Source organism: Amblyomma mixtum, chromosome 9 (genome assembly GCF_055824585.1).
Source record: "Amblyomma mixtum isolate Tamu chromosome 9, ASM5582458v1, whole genome shotgun sequence".
NCBI classification, from domain to species: Eukaryota; Metazoa; Arthropoda; class Arachnida; order Ixodida; family Ixodidae; genus Amblyomma; species Amblyomma mixtum.
Window position 1 is genome coordinate 51,435,187 of NC_143020.1, and position 25,192 is coordinate 51,460,378.

The 25,192-nt window shown below is 46.4% G+C and overlaps 1 protein-coding gene and 1 long non-coding RNA gene across 2 annotated transcripts; both read left to right on the top strand.

Annotated features, from left to right (window-relative positions):
• The first annotated feature begins 554 nt into the window (after window positions 1-554).
• Window positions 555-2,545, top strand: LOC149328977 (uncharacterized). The gene is made up of 2 exons (XR_016285817.1): window positions 555-602; window positions 2,359-2,545. It is a non-coding gene; the product is annotated as an uncharacterized LOC149328977 (long non-coding RNA).
• Window positions 2,546-13,478: 10,933 nt separating this feature from the next.
• On the top strand, window positions 13,479-24,825 carry LOC149328978 (kunitz-like toxin PcKuz1). Its single transcript, XM_089560253.1, has 3 exons — window positions 13,479-13,548; window positions 23,529-23,558; window positions 24,659-24,825. Exons 1-3 carry the CDS (start codon window positions 13,479-13,481, stop codon window positions 24,823-24,825), a joined length of 267 nt encoding a protein of 88 aa, XP_089416379.1.
• The last annotated feature ends 367 nt before the right edge of the window (window positions 24,826-25,192 follow it).

Consider the following 25,192-nt stretch of genomic DNA (forward strand, 5'->3'; position numbering starts at 1 on the left):
CGGGCGTCGAAAAGTGGCATGAACCTCCATGCTCCTGGTGCTGGCTCGCTCTCCCTCGGGAGCCGAGTGAAAAAAATGTCAAGCCGTGAACAAGAGATGGTTGGGGAGCTGCAAGGATTCCAAGAAAATTTAGGGGAGGAGAGCTTCAAGCCATGAAGAAAAAGAGTCCCCGACAGCCCCCGCGGTCCTCCCATTGTTGTAAACCGGACCCCGCTTCTGACGCGCGCGCGAGCGCCCGTGCGCAGGTGCCGATATCTGACATGCACAGATATGCACAGATATCTGCTAAGGAAGGCATTGGTGGCGCCACCCTTGACTGTCGTCTGTTGCACAGAGCTAGAAGCCGGACTCTGCAGTGTGCTACGCACTTTCGTGCCGGGCGAGCAATTTCCGGTTATACCCGTTGTTGCATCCACTTGTTTTTCCTTTGAAATCATGGTACAGCGCCACACTTGTGCGTTTTGAGGAAGAAGACACTTTTTACGTCGTGAAAATGACCTGCGCCAAGCATGCATGGGATGATGAGCCATCGGAAGGATCCACGGTGCAAGTAAGCGGGAAATACCAAGGTTTCTGTGAACCTGCAATCATCAATATTTCAGGTAAGCGTGAACAACCATTTACTGTTTTTCCCGTATTGCTTTGTTGGTTACCTTTGTCAATGCCGTCGGCAGTTTTCGATGATAGGGCTATAAATTAAGCTAAATGCTATCATAATGCATGATTTATTTCTATGTGCAGTCGGAGAGTAATCTCTCATTTTTCAGTAGCTAAATTTTTACCGCCACCGAGTTGCGTTCCTGCCAGCGGTAGTTCAAGTGCATGATATGAATTGTGTAACGCAAAAAACATAGACTAACCTCGCTAAGCACATTGCGGGGCTAGTTAGGGATGTATTTTCTAAGTAACGAGACGTAGACAACAACCTGTCATGGATTCTGTCATATGCACGTATCATTGTCGTAAGTAATAGTGTTAATTCTATTTTAACACGGGATCAGCATTGCTGCGTTCTGCGTATCCAATTAGGCTACAATGGCCCCATTACATTTGCCACAAGGCTTGCGCTCTACAGCTAAGCAGGAGCAGTGGAATGAAGAGCTGGTACGCGTTATATTTCGGGTGGTTAGTGCGAACGAACGTGTTTCAGAAACAATTGGCGTATACCTGTTTCCGTTCGCGGTTGTGCCAGGAAACTTTAATGGTAAAGCCGAAAAAAAAAGCATGAGGCTAAGCTTTTAAAGGGGCATCGCGATGATTTGCTCTGTACCAGTTAATATTATTAAATAGATTCATCATGCGTTCCAGAGACCAGAGCAAAAATAATTATTGAAATCGGAGCATGCAAGCGAAAGTTATTCCACTCTAAAAATTCGAAATGAAAAGCTCAGACGAAAACGCCTTTCCCTCTCCCATTTCACTCACCCAGTACCGAGATTGGGCGCTACAAATCAGAACCGCGCCTAGCGCCCACGCAGCGGAAGCGTGCATGCAGTTGTTGCTTTGTCGGGGCTGTAGACAGCCGCGCATTTTGACGGCGTCTTCCCCCCGTGTACGCGACACCGTAGTAAGGGCAGGGGGGACTAACGACAAAGGAAGCTTCCCGAAGTTTCTTTTTTAGTCGGACTCTAAGGCTGTCAGCGGTAGCCCCCCTCCCCCCCAAACTCGACTCCCGTCTCCTGTCCCGCCTTTCTCTTCACATTTTGGGCAAGGTGTATCGACTGGCTTTTTTTTCGCTGCCGTCTTGGTATGGTCACGGCCGGTCTCGACGCGCGCGCTTTCTGGTCTGAGCCAACGTTTTTTGAACAGCGCTGGCCGCCATGAAGGTTTGAAGCGGAATGGAAAGTGTCGCCCCTAGCTGCATTCTTGTTAGTTTTCGTTCGCTTTCCCTGCTTCTTTCCAGTTTTTGTGGCATGCGAAAAAGCTTTCAGTACTCAGAGACATAATATTTTGGATTCATTTCACAAGTATGAAGGAACAATATGCAAACTGGACGCCCAATCAATAAGGCAGCGCTCTATCTAGATGCCACCTCATTTCCGCTGCCGCAAATGGCCGCCGCGTTGCGACACCATCGGCTCGAAACAAGCATTTCTAGCGAAGATTAAAATATCAAACATTATGATTTCGGTGATTTCATTGCGCGTTCAGGACTCACAATGTCCCTTACTCTGCATACAAAGATTAAAGAACCCATGCTTTATGTACGTCGCAGGGCACCTTTAATATCCCACAATGGATTTTACGGTAGGGTGTCTCGGATTCAGTGCATAATTCTTCAACTTATGCTACTGTGGCCATGTGCACAAGTTCTGCGCAGATTTATATCATGATCGCTCTAAATTATCTCCCACGCAGCCTACACAACGGCCCTGCCGACCAAGAAGGGGCGGGAGCTCTCCGGAAAGCTGCTGTTGCTGGCCGTGGGCACTAAACTCAGCGAAATAAGGAGCGAGAAAGAAAAGCATCGACGATAAGAAGCATACAGAACTATAGAACCACAAGAGCATTAAATGTACCCCAATAAAATTTCCTGCGCAATTTCTATGTGGTAATTGTGTTACTTGTGTTACCTATGCTATATGATTATCAGGAGCTTTAGAGCAGCATAAAACCGAGTGGTTTTTCAATTTAAAGCAGCACTTAGAGATATGTATTGGATGACATTTTTTAACGTTTACAGATTTTTATTTTACAAAGTGCGAGAGATGTCGGTTTGGTCAGTGAAGGTGGACCGTACAGCAAGACGGGCATTATGTGCGTAATAGAGCTCAATAATCTGAAAAATGATTAATTATATTTAACTAATCAGTTTCCATAATTTTGATTTTGGGGCGTAAGTCTGTATCGCGAAAATGAAGACCGTCAGTAAAAAAAGATAACCTTAGCTTTTAAATTTTCGTAATCGTTAATGTGGTTCGAAATACTGAACATACACACTTGCAAGCTCAATGAATTGCCTTGTCCGCTTCGGATATTCATAAACGCGTCGCTGCGCGTCGTATCGTCGCCGAATTCAAAGAAACTTTTTCTACATCACAAAATACACAAACGGTGTCCGTGTTTGATGCATAAAAAAATTGACCGACAGTTTTATGCATTTTCAATGCGGGTAAACCAACTCAGCGAGCTTTGAAATGCGCAAAATCTGGCGCTCGATATTTCAAACCCCTATACCAATTAAAAAAAAAGTTAGAAACTGGGCTCACCTTTTACGATGACGACCTTTAATTTGGCAACATAATATTGCCCCTTAGAATCAAAATGAAAGGTTCATTAGTTAATGTTAGTTAATTAATCGTCTATTAAATCAGGTTTATCGCTTACATAATGTTAACCATCCTGTATAACCCCCCTACACAGCACCAACGTATCTCTCAAAGTTTTAAAATAAAAATCTCCATCAAAAATTTAAGCTGTAGTACATATATGAAGTAGTAGCGGTAAGGACGTATTGCACAGTCGCTTACGTCTGCATGTGGCGATAACGGCATATGTATGACAGCATTCTGCAATGGTTGTAGCTAATTTCATTACATATTTTGTTTGGCCGCCCTCCATCACTGTTTGGAGACGCCACGCCCCAGGCTCACTCTTTATTGGCTAATGTGATAGAAGGCCGCGTCGCTGTTGCAGGCAGTCACTGAGAGCGAGCAGTACAGAACTCGAATGAGAAAAGTTTTACTGGCTGTGATGCTGGTGTTGTTCTAAAGTAGCAGCCTGCAACATTGGAGAAGGGGAGCCTAGGTGCTTGCAGAGATTGCAGATGAAGCGCGCCGCAAATCGTTGGATTTCTTCAATTTGTTTCTTGTACCGTCTCCTTCGGTAGATCTCGCCGTATGAGGGCACATATACATAGGCTGCCATTTATTATATATTTCCATATGAAAGCTTATAAGGTTTTAATAAGGGAGTAATCACTCATTTTCATTCCGCCAAGCAGTCACATGGCTACAAAGGGACCCGACACAGCTTCCACAGAAACTTTTGCTCTTTCGTAAAAAGATTCGTCCTGGTCTGGGGACATGGTGTATGACTGTGCTTGGATGGATGCGAATAAGTAATTAATAACTTAATGGAAGTCTGCTCCGCCTTAGGGGAAATTTTCCTTCAACATTTAACCAAAAGTATATAAGGTTATGTGCAGATCTGTCAGTATATGTTCGTATATAGAACCAGCTCCATATATAAGCTCCAACCAAATATGGGCATATACAGATTCATCTATATTTGGCCATATATGGCCCATATAAGTATATTCATCCATATATGACTGTTCGCAGATATGGCTATATACGGATTTGGGCGTATCTGGGTATATAAAGACCATATATAGAAATCCCATATATGGGCTCCATCAGATATGGTCATATAAGGATAGGACATATCTGGCTATATAAGGACCATATATACATATATTTCCATATATAAGTTCAATCCATATATGAATATATAGGGAATTGGGCATATCAGGCCATATATCCCAGATATATCCATATATGAGTTCAATCATGATATGGATATATAGGGAATTGGGCATATCAGGCCATATATGCAAGATATATCCTTATATGAGTTCAATCATGATATGAATATATAGGGAATTGGGCATATCAGGCCATATATGCCAGATATATTCATATATTGTCATATATGAGTTCAGTCATGATATGGATATATAGGGAATTGGGCATATCAGGACATATACGACCATATATACATATATTTCCTTATATGAGTTCCATTCAGATAATGGTATATAGGGAATTGGGCATATCAGGCTATATATGCCCGTATATTCATATAAGACCTTATATGCCCAATTCCCTATTTGTTCATATCTGGATTTTTTCATATCAAACCAGATATGACATTTCCGTACGGGAGGTGTCAGCCACCTCGCCACAGTGTTTGCACCTGCCAGTGAACGCGGGATCGAAGTGTTTTAAGACTGCCGGGCACAGCATTGTATTAGTGAATAGTCTAAGTAGAACGCGTTCGTTTGATTTCCCCAGTCCCTTTGCAGGGGCTGGGTACACGCGGTGCCTATCCTCACTATTAGTGATGTGCTCTGCATTGCCCCTTTTCTAGTGCATGGTCTTTTCAATATGTATTGTTTAACACTGTTTTCATAATGGCTTGTATATAGTTCATGTACATAGAACATTACATCACTGTAATAAATACCATGTTGAAGAAAAGAAAAGCTGGCATGGCGGAGTGGTAGCGTGCTTGACTCGCACTCCGGAGACCGGGGCTCGATTCCCAAGGTTAGCCAATTTCTTACTCGGTTTTGTTTATTTATCTGGTCTGACTAGAAAGGTTAATTTGACTAATTGGTTAAGTAAGCAGTTAACTAAATTCAGTGAAACGTACTTGGAGCATCACTATACGATCCATTTAATTGGTTGCAAGGTTAGTAGCCAAAGTACAATTGGCCCGGTTTGAAATTCGCGCACTGTGACGTCACGACCGTTTCGGCCAATTGAAAAGCGTGACCTTTCTGTCGACAGCTCCTGCTTACAACGATGAGGCATTAAAGGCTTCCGCCCTAAAACTCTAAGCTGATCTGCAATCACCACAACAATGAGCCCACATAACAAGGGATGTATGGCTGTAGTAATGAGCCATAAATGCGTGTGATAAGTACGAAAAGGGCCCACACTTTTCAGTTACTGCGTTAACTCTTTATGGAATCCAGTGCATACACCCATACAAAAAAAAGAAAACGACCAGGAAATTAATGTTAGAAGTCACGGATGAGGTAGGTTCACTGCTTTGGCTGCCATTAAAGCGTTAAACAGTTGGATGACGGGAATGTGTCGAGTAGCCACCAATTGTTAAATCAGAAATTGGTTCGGCCCCGGGCCTTCTTCACAATGGATGCGTTGATGAGCAACTTGCTCTGATGTGGATGTCAGTGAAGAGCTCGCTAGGTGTTCCCAAAATCATTTTTCTTGTAAGAAGCTCGAGGATGCCAAATAGACGGCAACATGAGGAAGTCAAATCCAGCTCTGTTCAGCAGCCTGCAGAAGTGAAAACTATTAGGTGAACCAAAAGTGGTCAGTTAGGTGCGCGTAGAATGGCCAACGAGGAGTCAGAAACAAGACCAGGCAATGGGAAGGAGTGGCAGCACAGGCAAGAAAATAAGCTATCTAAAAACCTAGATGCATACGATATGATTGTAAGCGGCATTTGAGCAGAGTGCTACAGCTCACCATAAACTCAAGAAGTCATTCACTGTGGAGGTCTTTAACAGAAGCAAAATTCAAACAGCGTGCATGGACACAGAAAGCGAAGCAGTCAATAGCAAGTGCACTGCCTTACTGTGATGCACACTGTAGTCACAGAACCTCCTCAGCTGTATCCTACAAACAGGCTTTCTCTTACCTGCAAGATGTGGCTGAATCAAAAGTGGTTGATGACTGACATCTCGCACCATCGCACTAAAACATAGCAGAGATGCTCCTGTCTTGGAAATACCTGCCTCACTTTAGTATACCCCAGAGATGGGTCAAAAATCTTGGACCTTACCTTGATAGCCGCAAAGGGCCACATCTGAAAGATAAGACAAATACAAGTGCGCGTGTATAAGGTTCCTGACACTGCAATGCCAAACAAATCCTTTTTAATCTGTACGATGAAGCTCAAATGATGGCGCTGCGGGCAAGAGATTACTTACACCACTGCACAAGAAGCATTAGTCCAGACGCTCACCTCAGAACTGGAACAATCTCCAGGCCAAGTCGTCTGAACAACCAAGTACAAGGTGCTGCGATTAATTTCCGTGTCCTTGCTCCTCCAGCCAACAGCTGGAGTTCTAAAGGACAAAAAAATAATGGGGCTTGTGGAATGAACATTAGCAAACAGCCTAGACCTATACAAGAAATGCCGCCGCGGTGGCTCAGTGGCTATGGTGCTCGGCTGCTGACCCAAAAAACGCGGGTTCGATCCCGGCCGCAGCGGCTAGAATTTCTTTGGAGGAGAAATTCTAGAGGCCCGTGTACTGTGCGATGTCAGTGCACGTTAAAGAACCCCAGGTGGTCGAAATTTCCGGAGCCCTTCACTACGGCGTCTCTCATAGCCTTAGTCGCTTTGGGACGTTAAACCCCACAAAACCAAACCAAACCAAACCTATACAAGAAATCATGAAGTGAAAGAAAAGGTGTCAACTTCAAAGCGTGCTTACCAAAACTTGAGAAGTTGAGCAGGCAAGGAGGGCTTCTGAAAACCACTGTTGAACAGCCTGTACCCAAAACGAAATGTAGACAATAAAGCAGGGACAACGCCAGCTGTGCACGGTGAAATGGTTTGCCAAAAAATAAAAGCAGCCATGCCAGCAAAGAGCCATAGTACTTCAATGCACTGCCAAACAGCCTTCACATATACAGAGCAGCACTACTGAGTAAACTACCTTAGTGCCCGGGCTCTATGGGTGAATAACGAACCACAGACCTCAGGCAAGACACAAAGCTTGCAGCAGCTAGGCATACAAAAGGCCACAAATCAGAAGAAATTGCTCAGGTCAGTTCCGCACAAATAAACTAAAATGAGGCAATCACAGTTTTTCTACAAAGTATTCTCCCATATTTTCATCATGACCTGCAACAAAAACAGTCAGCAACTACATTGCTTCAGTGGTTCGCTTAGTTTACGCATGCAGTCATTGAAAGTCATGAAAAAAATACAACTTCCGCTTCATGATCACTTGGAAATTGTGCGGTTTACCGTTCCGAAGCGACAAACTGACATTGAGGAACGCAGTAGTGGAAGTCGCCGGGTTAATTTGGATCACCAGCGGTTCTTTAAGATATGCTGACTACGCACAGCACGGGGACGTTTTTGTATTTCGACTCTATCGACATACGGTCGCCGCGGCCGGCATCGAAAAACCTACGACCTTGGGATCAGCAGCCGAACGCCAATGCCACACAGCTACCACGACGGGCTTCATGTTTGCTTCATGATAATTAATATACTGCAGACTCCTTTCCGCAGTTAAAATAACCAAAGCCTTTTTAACGCGAGTTTCACTGACGGCAATCACAGCAAGGAGAATTGGTGCACACAGGTGGCCAGATGAGCGTCCTTGGCAAGAATAAAACCCTGCCAGAATGCAATAGAGCACAGACTTTAATCAATGTGTAGGAAAAAATTCGCGTCTTATCAACCTAGGTGGTTGGTTTGAAGCTTTGTCACGTTCACCTTGTCACCGCCATGTAAAGAAAGGAACTCGCATGCGATATCAGCCTAGCTGTATGAACTTAACAAAAGCTCAAAAACATGCAAATGCCCTGTTTTAATACATTCAACGCTGCACTTTGGTATGTAAAACACTGGCTGACGCTGTTTTGTAATTTGTAAAGCAAAGGAGTGACGCACTGGCCGACCGTTCAGTCAGGCGCGTTAGTGGCTTAGCTAAAGCAAAGCCGACACTTTCACCACAGAAGACAAATGGAAGGTTACTTGTGCGGAAAACGAGGCTCATATCTCAGTGCAACACTGGTAGTAAACGATACCGCAGAAAAAAGGGGAAACTGCAAACTGCAGCGGCGTGAAATGCCATCCAGTGCGGAAAAAAGAGCGCAGCGAAACGTACAACGTACGCAGCATCCAATTCGCGCGTGTACCTATCGCTAGCGTCTGCAACGCCAAATGGCCAAATGAAGTACTAAATTTCTAAACGTAAAAATAAAGAAATCATCAAAGAAAAAAAAAACTGAAGCTAATACCTTCATGTAAAACAAAGCACCTGCAGCTTGCATTAAGATTTATTTCTGCTTGAAACGGTTAAAACGACTTCGGCAAACTAGCCTGCATCGCCACCGTGCGGAGCGACACCAAGCTGCAAGCTGCGGCGTGACTCAAGAAATATTATTAATAGCACGCGTATGATCTCGGAGGCCATGAAAAAAATTGCGCGCGAGCGAGCTCGGCGAAGGCGGCGGCGAAGGCGGCGGCGAGGACGCAATGGCACGTAGGCTGCGCCTGTCAATCCGCGTGCTCCCGCCGGCTATCCGAGGCGTAACAGAGGCGTTCGCAACATGATGCAAATTTTTTCGCTTGCGTAACTACCGTCGGCTTTCAGGGCCTTTGTATGTTACCTAAATCCAGCCTTACGAGTTGCGGGTTAGCTGCACTCGATGTGGAACGTGATTCGGGCTCCATACGAGAAAAAACGCTTTCAGTGTTCGAATACAAAGAGCGGTCTTTGCGCCGGCGCGCCTGCTCTTCGAAACTTCAAGCAGGAGAGCCATCTAATTTATGTGCCGTGATTTACAGCATGTTTAATCCACGGCGGCAACTCTCTGCTGATTGCTAGGCGCGCCTCCTTGACGTGGTCTCAAGTTCCACATGTTAGAAACAAGTCTACAAGGCATCTGACGCCCACTGCAGGGCAAAGGCCCTGCAGTGGGCGTAGTCAGGCTGATGATGATGATGATTTGTGGTGTTAATCAAAAGCAGATTAACGGTGGAATTATTTTAACGCTTAATGAGAAATGATTAGAAAGCGGAAGAAAAAGCAGGCACATGTCGATGGTGGTAGCCTAACTCACAATCTCAAAATTATCCGTCTGGCGCTCGACCTAAGCGCCTTTCGGGGTTATTTGCATTGCCTGCAACCGAACTATCAGAGTGCAAACATTTGCAATCCTCGACCACAGCAGCGAACATAGTACGTGATATGAAGTAGCTTAACGAGGGCTTCAGTTCTAGCAGTCTTGATGCCATAAGCAGCATAAGAGGGCTCTCGCTAAGCTCGTGTTGTCACCGTTCGATAATGTTCTACGTCACACTCACGATAATATACGACGCACTACGTCCGCCGCTACTGAGGGGCGTGGAGCTGGTGAACACTTTCAAGGTTACGTTACACGCAGCATAGATACCCTCTAAAACTGGTCGCAAAGCCGTCACCGTAACTCAGTTGAGGGAACAGCAACGGGTTCGAATTCCTTTAGTCGAATGCGTTTGTGTTTTCTCCTGCTTTCTAGACAATTATCTTCAGGGGTTAAAATTATTGTACTAGTAATCTCCTATTGACGCACCCCATAAACTAAAAAATATGGAAACATTCCCCTGCGCTCCCTGCGAGGCTTAGCCTCAACCTCCTCTCGATAACTGAGAAAGCAAATAAGATTTAATTGAAATTATTTGAAGTTATATCAGTAGCGGTTGGCTTCATATAACTAAGGCTTTGGTTACTTCAACATGCCTGACGCATTTAATCCGGAACATTGCTGATCCTTCGTAGATTGAGAGCGTAACCTGAGTAGTTGAACGAAAAATTGGCATTGCTTACGCATGTTGCGAGCTGCACAAATTCGATTATAGCCACGTAATCCTAAGAGTAAGCGTAATCGTAAACAGTAATCGTAAGCTTTACGAATTATAGGTATGTGTTTGCCACCCTCTCAAAATATCCTTTCAGCGGTGCTTGCAGCAATCTCAGGGTCTGACTATAAGCGCTTCTGTCGACCTCATCCGTTAGCGTCTGCCGCTCGCTCGGCAAAGACACGGTGTTTCCAGTAGTCGACCAGCGCATTTTCCTTTGCTAGGGAGCCCTTGTCCCCTCCGCCACACGTGGGCTCCTCACTGGCGCGTTGTTTCCGCTCTCTGTCGCGAGCGCGAGATTTAGTAGCTGTTTTGTGTGGTTCAGCTCCATCCATGCTGGAGCAATACAAACATGCTTCACGCAATCTGTGTGATACTACATTTGCACCGTGCGGGATATAGAACACTACCTGCTACTGTCCGCACGTCCGATGGCAATGGTGCAGCTGTAGTGTCACTTCGTGTCGGTATCTCACCTCCTCACTATGCGTACAGCAGCGACGCATTAGTCACGTAAACCATAGAAACATCGGTTCTATTCAAGACTGATTTAAGGTCACGTAGTCAAGGTCTTTTAGAGCTAATAACAAGTCAAGACAAGCAAAATCTGGCCGTTGAAGAAAAAAGGTGCCTTGGTGATTTCTTTTGAAAAACGTCGCTTCGATTAGTCATGCTCTTTGGAAACACAAAACCATGTATCATGTCGTTCACAAAAGAACGCTCCATGTCCCCGCGGTGATGTTATTTCAGCACGTAAAGCTAGAAACGATCCCAAGACCCGTGCGAAGGAAATGCATAAAACTTCGACATTTTAGTCATGAGACTGCTTTGCATTAAAAATTAAGTAAATTTACTCTTTGACATAACCGTTTCTACCACTGACTAGGTAAAGGATGCCTACATGAAACCACAGAGTACAGGAGCGGCAGGTCTTTACTCAACATCATCGTCAACGTGAAGCATCAATCTACCGTGCGGAACAGTCGCAGTCTCTAATTTCTACTACGACGGCCACGGCGCGCATCTAGTGGTCATCTATTGTGGCAGCAACTTTATATCGTTTGGAGCAGTTTCCATAAGTGAAGTTCCGGTTTAGTTCAGTGTCAACTAGTAGAATATTACATTTCTTGTTTTCCTATGTCTAGTGCACTGCTGAGAGAGACGCTATTTTTCAAGGGTTGAAAGAAAGAGTAGAGAAAGATTAAAAAAACGCTACGAGCAAGTGAAGCTTTTACAAGCGGCACAGAGTGGAAATGGCAGGGGCATAAGGCGCATCACTAAAAGAATATTTCTCTTCGTGACGTAGAAGAACAGCGACGCGGATAAGGATGAGAAGCAATGCTTGCTGACAGCGGCTTCGTGATTAGAAGCTTAGAGGCGACGGTGCGCTAATACGTAGTGGGCGGGAAGGATGCTCTTGTCCCCTGGATTAAAAGGGCTCTATCGCCTGGTAGAATGTCTTACGCCTGCAACATTTAGTTCGTCTACGTTTTGAAGTTCATGCTCGAAACACTCTGCTCAGCCGCCCCGCCATGGTGGCTCATTGGTTACGCACTCGGCTGCTGACCCGAAAGACGCGGGTTCCATCCCGGCCGCGGCGACCGAATTTTGTTGGAGGCGAAATTCTAGAGGCGCGTGGGCTGTGCGATGTCAGAGCACGTTAAAGAATCCCAGGTGGTGGAAATTTCTGGAACCCTTCACTACGGCGTCCATCAGCCTGAGTTGCTTTGGGATGTTAAACCCCAATAACCAAACCAAACCAAACTTTGTTCAGCCAAGTACAGTGCATGTTTCAAAGCATAAATTTTACATGTTACCGGTACATACCAGACGCACCATCAGCTTTGTCTCCACTTCACAACCAAGACCTGCTTTCTGTCGTCAGCAGGGCGAATCGCATAGACTGGGCAGCCAGCCATAAAATCGCTCAGTGCTTATATAGTGTAACTGCATCGCCGCTAAATGATCAACATCTGATCAGAGAGCGCATAGTGCCTATTGATCTTCAAGACAGTGAAGCGGATTTATAAAAGTTGTGTGGTTGTCTGGATTTTGAGATTGTTAAGACTAGTTCGCTTATTGTTCCTGCCTGCTTTTGATTGTCATTTAGATATTATCCAGTTAATTACTTGCTTGCCTGTTGCCCTTGCCTGGTGTTTTAACGCCTTTGTATTGAGTACCTTATTTGTGGAGCGCGAATCCTTATCAACATGAACGTAAAAAGTGGACCAGGATGTCAGATGGCAGCTCATCACAAGTCCCTCATTATTACATGGCGAGCTACTCGAAGGGTGGCAGGAGTGGTGCATTGCAAAGCCCGTGTGCCACCTTGAGTCTGGGCGCCATGCTGTGAACTTACCGTGCGTTTGTGTACGCTGCACTACCGCGCGGCTAGCCATTTATAGTTGAATAATGTTTTGACAGCAATGAAAGGTATCGTTACCCCTCGCGCCTCTACCTCAGACACCTCGCCCAAGCATTGTCTTCACACCATATCCAAACGCTGTAGTCACTGCATGAACTTCGCGCAATAGAAAAGAAGTGCCACAGGGCGCTTCGTGGTTCGCTTGAATCCCACAGAGAAAAGGCCGGAGCAGCGAAACATGGCCGAGCAGCGGCCACGTTGTCAACGACAGGAGCGCAACCTTCACGTGGCACTTAGTTCAAAGCCCTTGGGCAACAGTCTATGTTGGTTCTATTTACAGTTCATGTGCCCCCACGTGGACATCATCTAGGCTGAAATGGCTTTAACACAAAAAATGCTGGCTATGTTACTGAAACGCTCCTGTACTTCTGCCAGGTAAAGAATTACAGCTTTGACATGAAAACAGTGCTGACATTGTTCAAAAGTTAAAAAGCCACGTGCCATGTTGCTGTTGAATTTTAGTCGATTTTCTCCGGGTTGAAAAAACTACTGGCTACACCTATCTGTACGTTTGGTGCTAGAAGGCAAAAAAAAAAGCGCATAGCGATAAAGGTTGCACCCACCCGAGCGTTGGAAAACACAGCGCAGATATACCACAGAAAAAGATACGTTTTGACTTTATTCGTGATATGCGCTCCTTGTTTTTTACGAGGACGCTCGTTCAGTGTATAAAAGATGAAGCTTTTCACCAGGGTTTCGAATTCTTACAGCAGAAGCCATGAACGCAGCATTCTCATCAGTCATCGTGGCAGTTTTCCTCGCTGGTCTTGCGTGTTGCCAAGACTGTGGTAAGATTTTGTATTTGTATTTTAGATTGTATTTGGTCCGCATTTAAGAAGAAAAGGACATTGCACGCGAAAAATCTTGTAACTTATCACCACCGAGGAACATTTTAGAAAACTCATCCTCCACGTACATTGTTTTTTTCTTGACACGAAAATAATTTTTTCTGGCTAAATAATCGCAGAAGTTGCACCTCTAAAAAAACGGAAGGCTCGATATCTCTCCTCAGTTTCGTGTTTTTGGTATGAATAGCGGTCAGGAATGGTGCAAGAATATTCAATAACCAATGAAAAGTAACGCGACTGAGGAAATGAGGAAGATGCACCATAAATGTTACAGAAAACAAATTAGAGGAATAGATGATCCTAGAATTCATTCCGCCCTGAATATCTCAAATAGTTTTATTCCGATAGAAATAACAAATATACCATAATCGGTAATAAGCCACCAATATATCCCGCGTTGTTGATGTAATAATGGTGCTTTGTTTTCCGTTTCCTGTATTGCTTGTTTTTGTGCATTCCATTGATGAGTACGGTAGCCATCCTAAATATTCTGAAAAATCTTCCACATGCTATTAGGCACAGAAAATAAAGAACATAATGCGAAAACATAACGACAAGAGGAGCTCACGCACGAAATGTATATTTTTGGAGAGAAGAAAGAATTTTCGATATTTATGCACCACAAAGCGATTGCATGATGGTGTGTCCTCTCGGAAAGTTGTACATGTTCTGGCACCCAGTTGATGCTTGCACCACCTGACCTGAGTGATTGAATTTTATGTTGAACATGAGATGTTAGTGGCACTACAGAACAATGTGTGCAAAAACATTCAGGCTTCACTTGTTTTTGCCACAAGGAGAGAAAAACCGCCTCAAAATATTTTCCGCCGTCCATGACTGGGAGCGCATGTCCTGAGGGAAATATATATTGGTAATGCCTCACGAATGCACTGCAGAACGTACGAAAAACTCAGCAAAACGGTGCAGTCTACGTCAGATTTTAGCGAAAAGTGTGCTCAATACTGTATGGTGTGGTGCGAAATTCTTCGCTGTTAAGTACACTTTAGATTAAAATTTGTAGGTAAACCGCGTGTTCTAAAACAAGGAAAGAAGGAAGTTTCTCACTCACAATCCAGGCTTTGGAAAAAGAGACCTCCGCAATCTTAAAAGCTTGGGCAGCTTTTGATTGAAATGAGGCTCACCGGTTCCGTCGATATTTGCAGTGTGAGAAGAGAAACGGCATTTTGACGAAGAAACTTGCTATCCGTTGGAGAATTCTGACCATAATCTGATGACGTGCCGTTGTATTGATTGCAGTGTAGTTTGATGTGTAGAATAATTCACGCTGTTAACAAATGATGTCGTTAGTATTCTTAACTTGTAAATAAACTGCTGTTTTTTGTGGTTGCGTAAACCTTGAAAGCGTATACACCGCTATATACTCATTTAAGCAGTCAAGCACTTCACGGTTGGGTGCGACTGAGAGAAGAATGAAAACGAAAGGGCACGGACCTGCCAACTGGCTCAAGCCGAGCCACCACCGCTGCCACGTGCAGATAGAAGAGAGTTGAAAGATAAAGAGGACAGAGTAAAAGACAGAGTAAAGACGCGCGTCCCAACAGTAGTAGTAGTAGAAAACTTTTATTTAGATCTTTTAAGAGATTCGCGGATTCGAAGCCTCCGTCGTCTTTCGTGGCGCCGGCGACTTGAGGCTTCTCTTCAGCAAGGTTGGGCCCCTAGTCCAGGGCTCCACTGAGTCGCGCTGCATCAGTAGCGTGCCGCACTAAGGCCCTTTGGGCCGCGAGCTCGCTGCTGGTGAGCCGGCTCTCCCATTGCTCCGCACTCGGGAATTCGTGTTGGTGGAATGCTTTATTTCGTTCGCACTCCCATGTGATGTGGTATAGTGTGGGTGTGTCGCCGCACCAGGGGCAGTTTGCTCTGTATTGTGTTGGTGACATCTTGTTATAGATGTACAAGTTGGGGAAGGAGTTTGTTTGTAGCCTACGCCAGCCGACTGCTTCCTCCCTCGTGAGGGCTTTGTGTGGTGGTGGGTACTTGAATCTAGTCCCTCTGTATAGTTGTAATGTCTCTGTGTATCCCCCCTCGCATGCTAGTAGCTGAAGCTCCAGAACATCTGACATGCCTGCTCGGTATGTAAGCCCTCGAGCTAGGCTGTCTGCTGTTTCGTTCCCCGCTACGCCTGCGTGGCCTGGGACCCAGATTATGTGTTGTATGGGTGTCTTCTCAGCAGAGGCTGCTGCCCCACTGATTATCCTGAGGGCCATGCCGCTAATTCTGCCCTTCGTATAGTTTTTACACGTGTCTTTCGAGTCTGTTAAGATGTTTAGGGATCGGCCTTTCCTATAGCCTTCTGCTACCGCCAGCGCGACGGCAATTTCCTCGGCCTCCGTTATGCCCACGACCTCCACTGAGGCGCATGTGGCCATGTCTCCTGTGCTACTAACTACCACCGTAGCGGCTAAGCGCTTCCCTGCATGTACGTACATGGAGGCGTCCGTATAGACTGTGTTCTCTGATCGGCCTAGCCTCCTTTCTATCTGCTCGGCCCTTGCTTTTCGTCTGTCCTCGTGTAGGTTAGGATCCATGTTTTTAGGCAGGGGTCCTACATTAAAGGTCTTTCTAAGGTCGTCCGGTACGTCCGCGTATCTGTCTATGAGTCCGCACGTGTTCCGACCCAACCTTCTCAGGAGCGCCCTTCCCGTAGAGGAGCCTCTGAGTCTGATGAGTTGTGCCCCCAATTGAGCCTCGGCAAGCTCATCGAAGGTATTGCTGATTCCGAGTTGGAGTAGCTTCTCGTTTGATGCGTTTCTGGGCAGGTGTAGAGCAATCTTGTATGCCTTCCTGAGAATACAGTCGGCTTGCTCTCGCTCCGCCTTTGTTGTTGCGTGGTAGGGCAAGGAGTACATAACTCTGCTAACGATTAGGCTGTTGACGAGTTTGAGGGTATCTTCTTCTTTCATCCCGTACCTTCTCTGAGAGACTCTACTGATCATTCTGCCAACCTGCTCCGCGGCTCTTCTCAACAGGCTGATGGTATGGCTGCATTTTCGGCTGCTCTGCAGCCACATGCCTAGGATTCGTACCATGTTCTGTTCTTGGATCAGTTGCCCCTCTAGAACTACTTCCAGCGAGGCTTTGGTAGGATTTCTTCCGATCCTGATGATTTCCGACTTCTCCGTCGAACATCTGAGGCCTCTCTCCCAGACGTAGGTCTCTACGCAGGTCGCAGCTTCTTGTAGTCTGTCTTGCTTCTCCCCTAACGATCCTTGGGTGACCCACACCGTGATGTCGTCGGCATATATCGCGTGTTGGATGCCCGGGATTTCCTTGAGTCGTCTTGCTAGCCCGATCATCGCCATATTGAACAGGACGGGCGATATCACGGAGCCTTGGGGTGTTCCTTTGCAAGGCGTGGTGAAGACGTCGCTTCTCAGCTCGCCTAGTCCCACGGTCGCTGTTCTGTCGCTCAGGAAGGCCCTGATGTAGTCGTGGGTTCTTCCCCCGCAGTTGGTGTTGTTGATGCCTTCCATGATGGCGGCGTGGCTCACGTTGTCGAAGGCTCCCTTTATGTCGAGGGCCATGACAACGTTTTCGCCACTTCTCGGCATTTTCTCGAGTACTTCCTCCTTGAGTTGGAGTAGTACGTCCTGCGTAGACAGGTGGGCTCTACCCGTACATGCTGTCTGGGTACAGTTGGTTCTTCTCTAGGTGCGACTGGATCCTTTTTGTGATTATTTTCTCGTACATCTTGCCCAGGCACGACGTGAGGGAGATCGGCCTGAGGTTCTCGACCTGGAGTTTCTTGCCTGGCTTCGGGATCATTACCACTACCGCGTGTTTCCACTCGGCCGGCACTGTTCCTTCTTGCCAGAGCTTGTTGAAGTAGGCTGTGAGCTGATCTATGGCTCCATCGCTGAGGTTTCTTATGAGCGAGTTCTTGATTCTGTCCGCCCCCGCTGCTGTGTTTTTTGTTGCCGACCTGATCGCCTCGACGACTTCCTCTCTCGTTATGGGCCGATCCATGGTTAGATTTCCATGGTATGGGAGATCCATGGTACTCAGATATTTCTGGAACTCTGAATTTCGGTTCCACAACGTTAAACCAATCCCATTAAGAAAAGTTTCTCGATATATTGTCCCTGCAGTGCGAACTCATTTTGGTATGTCTATGAGGTCATATTATATCCCATGTATATTCAATGAGATGCCTGATAATGTTTTCAACTTGAACACTCGCAGACAGTTACGTGATGCTATTGCCGAGCTTGAACAGCTCTAGTGCATATGTTTTAATGTAGTACACAAAACAATGAATTGATTTGGTAACACAGGTTGTTGCTGCTGCCGGACGGCGCCCTACAAGCCCAATTGAGGCTTTGGCGCGTCCGCGTCTTGTATTGTTTCTTTGGTGTGAATAAAGTATTTATTATTATTATTATTATTATTATTCTCTTCGCCCTGGTACTCTTCTTGGTAGCTTTCGACCTGGTCTCTGCCGTAGCATTTGACCCGGACTTCCTCGAGTAGCTGTTCGTCCGTGCCCGTGTACTGGTGCACCAGCCTCTGAATCGATTTGCCGCTTTCTGATTTGTTCTTGCTCGGGTCCATGAGGGTCCTGAGGATCTGCCACGTCCTGGCCGTGCTGAGGGTGCCGTTCAGCGCGTTGCTGAATTGCTGCCATCCTTGCCTAGCCAGCTGCGTTGCATACTCCTCCGCTTGTTTAGTTATTTCGGCTATTTTAATCTTTAGCTTCCTATTGAACTTCTGTCTTTTCCAATGCTTGGTGAGCCCGCGTCTCGCCTCCCATAGCTTGAGGAGCCGCTTGTCCACCTCCGGAGTTTGTTCGGTTCTATCCACCTCTTTAGTATAGAGTTCTTGGATCTGTCTGAGTTGCTGGCTCCACTCCTCCGCAGATACAATGTCGCCCTTGATCTGCTTGCAGTGTGCTCTGAAGGCGTCCCAGTCCGTTAGGCGGACCTTGCCTATTTTCCGCTTGATATTGTTTGCGGTTGTGCTGATCCTTATTATGTGGTGGTCGCTTCCAAGGTTCTCGAGCAGGTTCTCCCATTCTGCTTGTCTGGCGCCCCTTACGAAGGTTAACTCAGGGCACGTGTCTGGACTGACGCTGTTCCCCTGTCTAGTTGGGTGATGTTCGTCGGTTAGCAATTCGCACTCTGCCTGTTCTGCTGCAGCGCAAATGCCACGTCCCTTCTTGTCGTCTTTATTGTAGCCCCACCTAGGGCTCTTGGCGTTGAAATCACCTGCTATTACTAGGGTGTTGTTCCCCGCTAACTTTTTCGCCTCCGTAAAGAGCCTAATAAAGTCCCCATCTTTCTGTCTGGGCGGGCTGTATAGGTTCATAATATAAGTGCTTTTAGATCGTGCTTTCTTTTTGGGGATTATCTCCGTGATCACGTGTTTGATCCGGGTGTCCTCTATTTCGTTATGTGCTATGGCTACTACTTGTTTGCTAATGAGAGTTGCCGTACGGCCATTTTCCTGACACGTGTAGCCCCTAAGCGTAGGGGTGCAGTTTGTTTCCTGTAGCATAATTACGTCTGGTGGGGTTCCTCTGGCATATATGAATTGCTGCAGGAGGCCTTGTTTTTACCTGTACCCCCTGCAGTTCCACTGCCACAGCTCTAATTGTTGGAGGCGTTCTGCCATGATGGGTTACCATTATTTGCGTTGGGGGTTTCTGTGCCGAACCTGCGTTCGTTAAGTAGTCTGTCTCTAGCATCATTGGTTATTCTCTGTGTGTTTTGGCTCTTGATGTGCGTCCTGACATTCTGTTCTAACACGGCAAACTTTTGTTGTCCCTGCTGCATTTCGCTTTTTAACTGCTGCATCTGCTCTTGCATCTGCCTCTGCATGTTCATCATGAAGGTTTTAAGCTCATCGTTGGAGGTCCCTCCCTCGTGGTGTTGTTGCCCCGTCTCCATCGCCCTAGGCGGTGGGGTCTGAGTCCTAGGCGGTGCATAGCCTGTCCTCGATTCACGTAGTTCTCTGATTACCTCGCTTAGCTGCTTCCTAAGCTGCTCAAGTTCACGTTTAAGTGTCTTATTTTCCTCCGCTAGCTGTTTCTCGCGTGCGGTTTGTGTGTTGTTTGTGTTCGAGTGCGGAGCAAAGAGTGATTTGGGAGGGCCGTCTCCCCAGCTCACCTTAACGCCGCCGCTCTTCTTCTTTTGCTGTTGCTGCCCTTGCGTCTGCTTCTGCTGTTGCTTGCCGTTGCCGCCCAAGGGTGGGAAGGACTCGTCCCTTTCGGATCCCCGGCTCTGGCTCCGGTTCCGGCTGCCCCCGCGGCTGCTCCGGCCCGACTCCTGACTCTCGTCACGGAACCATCTTGGTTTTATTCCCCGGCTGCGGCCCCGGCTACGGCGTTGCTGCTGCAGGGGGCCCCACCGCAGCTCGCTCGCCGACTTGAGTCGCTGTTTGCAGTCTCTCGTGCCCGCCACGTGGTCGCCGCCACACAGCAGGCATTTGGGTGTGCATTGGTGGTCTGCCGCCGGGTTCTGGAGTCCGCACTGTCTGCAGGCCCTAGTCTCCGGATTCGGGCAGACGTCCATTCGGTGCCCCTGTTGGCCGCAGGTGTAGCATACCTGCCTCGTGGGCCGGTACGGGTAGCACCAAAATTCTCCGCTGTGGTAGAGAACTTGCTTCGGGAGGGTGGGGCCGTCGAAGGTGATGATGGCCGTGCTGGATCTCCCGAGCATTCTGGCTGTTAGGATCTTCACGCCTTGCGTGCGAACTCTGAGGCTTGCCTTGAGTTCCTCGGGCGAAGTCTCCGGATCCACTCCGTGGATCACCCCACGTAGCGTGCCTTCCGGCGCCGCCACGTGTGCGTTTACGGCGTAGTTCTTGCCTCCGAAGCTCAGCTGCTTGATGCGCATAATCTTCTTGGCCGCTTCTTCGTTGCTGGCGCTCACAATTATGATGTTTGATCCATTGCGCAGCCGGACGATCAGGTCTTCTTCCTTAAATCCCCGCTCGGTAGCCGCGACTACCGCCCGCGCCACGTGGTGTTGGTGCAAGTCTCTGACTGCGAGTCCTCTCGGCCGGAGGACGATTTTAAAGTCGTCTCTGGGGAGCGGAGGCAGGCGTCGCCTCGGCGCTCCCTCCCTCTCCTTCTTCTCCGCCGCAGCTGGCGCGCCAGCTGCGTTCTTCGTCGCCCCTGAAGAAGGCGCGCAATCTAGGCCGTTTCCCTCCAAAACTTGCTGCTTGCCGCCGCCATCTTGGCGTTTCCTTTGTTTCTTCGACATGGCGACTATCCAGTCGTCTTCTTTTTCTCTGTCGATTCCGCTTACTTGTGAGCGTTGGATCGGTTAGGTGCTGTTTCCCGGGGCTTGGATCCCTGCTGCAGCGAGGCCGTCTCGGTCTTGCTGCATGTGGGCCACTTCGATGGTGTCGTGGAAGTCTTCTTCCATGTTTTCCTGGGATTCAGCCGAAAATCTTGTCGGTCCTAAGGTCACGGGTTGGTCGTAGCTCGGATTTCTCGTTCGGGACATCGCTCCGATGCGTCTTCACCGCGGGCCGAAGCCGGGAAGGCCGCGGAGCCCCGTACTTAACGCCTTGCCGACCACGTGGGAACTTCAAATGCCGATAAAATCCGAAAAAATAGACCCACCGGCTTGACATTGGTATCCTCGTGGTCCTCTTCACTTCCGACGTCGATTCCGACCAAAATTTCGGTAGTCCGATGGGATTAACCGGGTCAAAGGACCCCAAAATCACGGAGCGCATGTGAGGCACGTCCGCACTCTTCGGCGAACGCAGCGTTCCTCGCGTCCCAACAACCGCGTCCGCCGGAACGGACGCTGGCTGAAAAATACAGATACACGGCCGCAGCCCGAAGGCTGCAAACCGAATGCCACAGATATGCTTACGCTCTCGCAATGCGCACATACACACAGATACATATAAGTATGGGCTTAGTAAGTGGACCGCCGCACGGAAAAGATAACAGCCCAATACTGATAGTTTTGATCGTCGAGGCTCCAGCTGCACGCTGGCCTTCTTTTGGCTTCTTTTGTTTATAGACACATTTAGGCTCAGTCCGAAACGTCTACTGGAAAAAAATTAATAAATGAAGCATTTCTTAACCTTGGATTTCAGCTACAGCAAACAGGAAGCCTAATTTTCGTTTGCTGCGTCTCTTCTATGGCTGCTAGCAGTACTCATAAATATCTTATGAGAGGAAGTTTACCCTTCTTTCGTCAACATAGGCCCCATTGAGGACTCACAAACAAAAACCGGTTCAACCATTTCAACGCTTCGAGTCTCGGCTCCACGGCCTTCATTATCCAGAGTCTTAAAAAAGGACAAGCTTTGCTAAAAACGTCAAACCGAAATAAATATCTGCCTAAACCAAGCATTTCTCAACCTCACATATATATGTCTGTATACATAATGATAAAATATAACAGGAGTTTACTGACGTTTCGACTGGGAAGAACGGATCATTTTTGTTTCATACAACTATCTGTAGAGATTAGGAAGAGGCTGCTGAAATGCACCCGATGTAGGATGTCCAAGGAAAACCTAAAGCAAAATATGGTATAAAATTGCACGCGCGCTTGTTCAGTGCGGAATGAGTCATAACCGACAAGGATGTCCGGTAGCCGCACTCTGGGCACTCCACAAAACACCGGAAAGAATACACGCACTGCAAAATGCAGTAATAATTAACACTTGCTATTCGAATGGAGATTCTAGCAAGTTCGCCGTCCGTGGAACTTCGAACAGAGGCTGCTGATAGTGGCTTGCACCACAAATACGCGCTCCCCTACTGCACTATTCGAGCAGCCTCTGAGAGGGAGTCAGCATCAAGGCTGAAACAGAACACGCAGTATGGAGGAAACGTCTTACCTTAAACATGTGTCCCAGTCTTGGGATTGCGACATGCGTCTTCAGCTAAATGCGTAACCATATCATAAAGAGCACCGTCATGTTTTTTTCCAAAACGTCTTCCGAGCTCTTTATCCGTGTACCAAAGCTGACAACCAAGCACTGAAATTCTAACCTTATTTCGGCACTATTACCTTACTCACCCCCTCCACACGCTGTAAAGGATCGTATTTCCTCACTTTGTTAACCCTTCAGCCAATCTTCTCATCGGTAACACTTTTTTACATAGGCCACTGCCCGCGCCGTATGTTCAGCGCCGTCGTTTTTGCACTGCGGCGAGGAAGGAATCCTTCTTTACTTTCGTTTGCCTGATTTTTCTGTACAGTTTCGTCTACATGATGCCACGGCTAATCCTCGATCCCCATTCCTGCTCATTCCTTTATGTTCCTTTTTTTTCGTCATCTGCGTAGCCCATTCCTACCCTGTGCTTTTTTTCTGCATTTTCTGCTCATTGCAAGTTTCCGTTTTAAATTATGTTTACTTTGGAGCAGTTAAAACAGTAATTCTGGAACACTGTAGCGCCTAACCCTAGTACAAATCTACGGTAATAAATGTCTGCCTATTATATATACACACTAAATTATAAATCGGCGGCTAGAATTTGTTTGGAGGAGAAATTCTGGAGGCCCCTGTGCTGTGCGTTGTCAGTGCACGTTAAACAACCCCAGGTGGTCGAAATTTCCGGAGCCCTCCACTACGGCGTCTCTCATAGCCTTAGTCGCTTTGGGACGTTAAACCCCATAAACCAAACCAAACTAAACCAAACTATATTATAAATAGTGTATATTATATAACTATACTATAAACAGCTGACACCTACAAGGCATCCCCGGGCCGCCACAAGTCTCTTGCACAGCCGTACCCGAGGAGCGCCAGAATCCAGAACGCCAGTTTTGTGAAGTGTGTGAATGATGCTCACGTCTTTAAAAAATTGCTCGCTCTACAGACAAAGTTTGTTCTATTTCGCTGATTGTGCGAGTTTTCGTTTGCTTACAAAACAGTAGAGCGCAAAGCTCGATCTAGTTTTCCAAAAAATGATGCATTTCTTCTTGCAGAGGACCCTCCAAAATGCACCTATCCAGACGGTATGTGTTCGAGTTTTATATATATATCTGCAATATAGTTTCTGTTCATGACATTTCTCTAATTTATCAAGCTAATCGATGTTGTTCAGATTATACAGAATATCATTCTGCAAAACAAGAAGTAGACTGGCACTTTGGGAGCGTGCGTGTTGAGAGGAATGAGGAAGAAATTTTACCTTTACTTCAAATCATTCCAGGAGATGAAGACGTAGCACGAACTCGAATATAGTACTTAGAATGCTAAATAATAAGCGCGTAAGGTTGAAGGCGGCAGCGCCTTGTACATAAGCATTAGATTCTGTGCAGAATTCATGACTCACAGGTTTCATGGAATGTTTTCAACAAACAAGCATGTAGGGACAATATCATTTTATTGCAACCTCGGTTAGTTGTTTGGTTACATGATCGGGGGTTTAAAAGCACGAAAAAACATTGGATGTATTTATTATACACTATATACAAATATACACACTATATATACTACGTAAATTACTTTATAATATACATTTTATGCGCCAATAAACATTCCTCCATGTTTCTCATTACGTATTCCAGAATGTTTGCAATCGACGATTTCATAAGCGCAAAATAATGTTCTTCATACGCAATGCTTTTTATTCGGAGACCAAGGTAGCCACCGAAAAGCGGAAAAACATTTTGCGCACTTTAAGATTCCATCCCACTGTCGTTAGTTGACATTCATCAAGCCAAAATAATGTTTAGAAATTTGGCGGTCTCCTTAGCTTCACAAAATGTACAAAATATTTGTGCGCAGCGTTTATTTTGAGCATTCCGAGCTGCCTTTAATTGTGCTACAGAGCCTAATTAGTTCTGCTAAAGTATTCAAACTCTGTAGCATTAGTGGAAAGTAACATAGACAATTAAAAACGAGAAATCAAAAGGCAAATTTAAATTTTTATGAAATAACATGTCATCCCTACACAAAAGGACTGGCACGCCGCTGTGATAAAAATGAACTCTGCTGCTTAAGGGCCTTACCATGGAATATGTAGAGCGAGATCAGAAAAGAAATATGTGTGTGAACGTTCATGCCCAGAGTGGTGGAGTTATGCCGAGATCATGTTGCCTCTTCCATGCAGGTTGCAAAGAACCTCAAAAAGTTGGACCATGCCTTGCGCTTGTGCCCAAGTACTATTTCAACTCTACGACCAGGAAATGCGAGCCCTTCAAATGGGGAGGATGCTGCCCAAACTGCAACAATTTCCAAGAGCAAGAGGAATGCGAAAGAAGCTGCCTATCAAAATAATGACATGAAGCTCGCAGTCTGCTCTCTGTGCTACGCGTAGGCCAAAAACACAAACAGCATGAATAAATAAAAGTTAAAAAAAATGTTTACATTGAATGCCTATTTGCTGCACGATTTCAGTGTGCCACGCTTGTGACTTTTTAGGAGCTATACCAAACTTCTGACTGTCATTCTATATTCGAGGCGGTGTGGAAAGCGGAAAGCAATGAATGGCCTTCATTGGGAATTTTGCACCTCACATGTCGGCGGTATAAACTGTCGTAAACAAAAGGCATCTACGGCCCATCATCTGGAGTATAATGAGAACCACAACTATCATTGCATCTAATACACTTTAGTTCTGAAGAGCGCCCCTGATGAAACACAC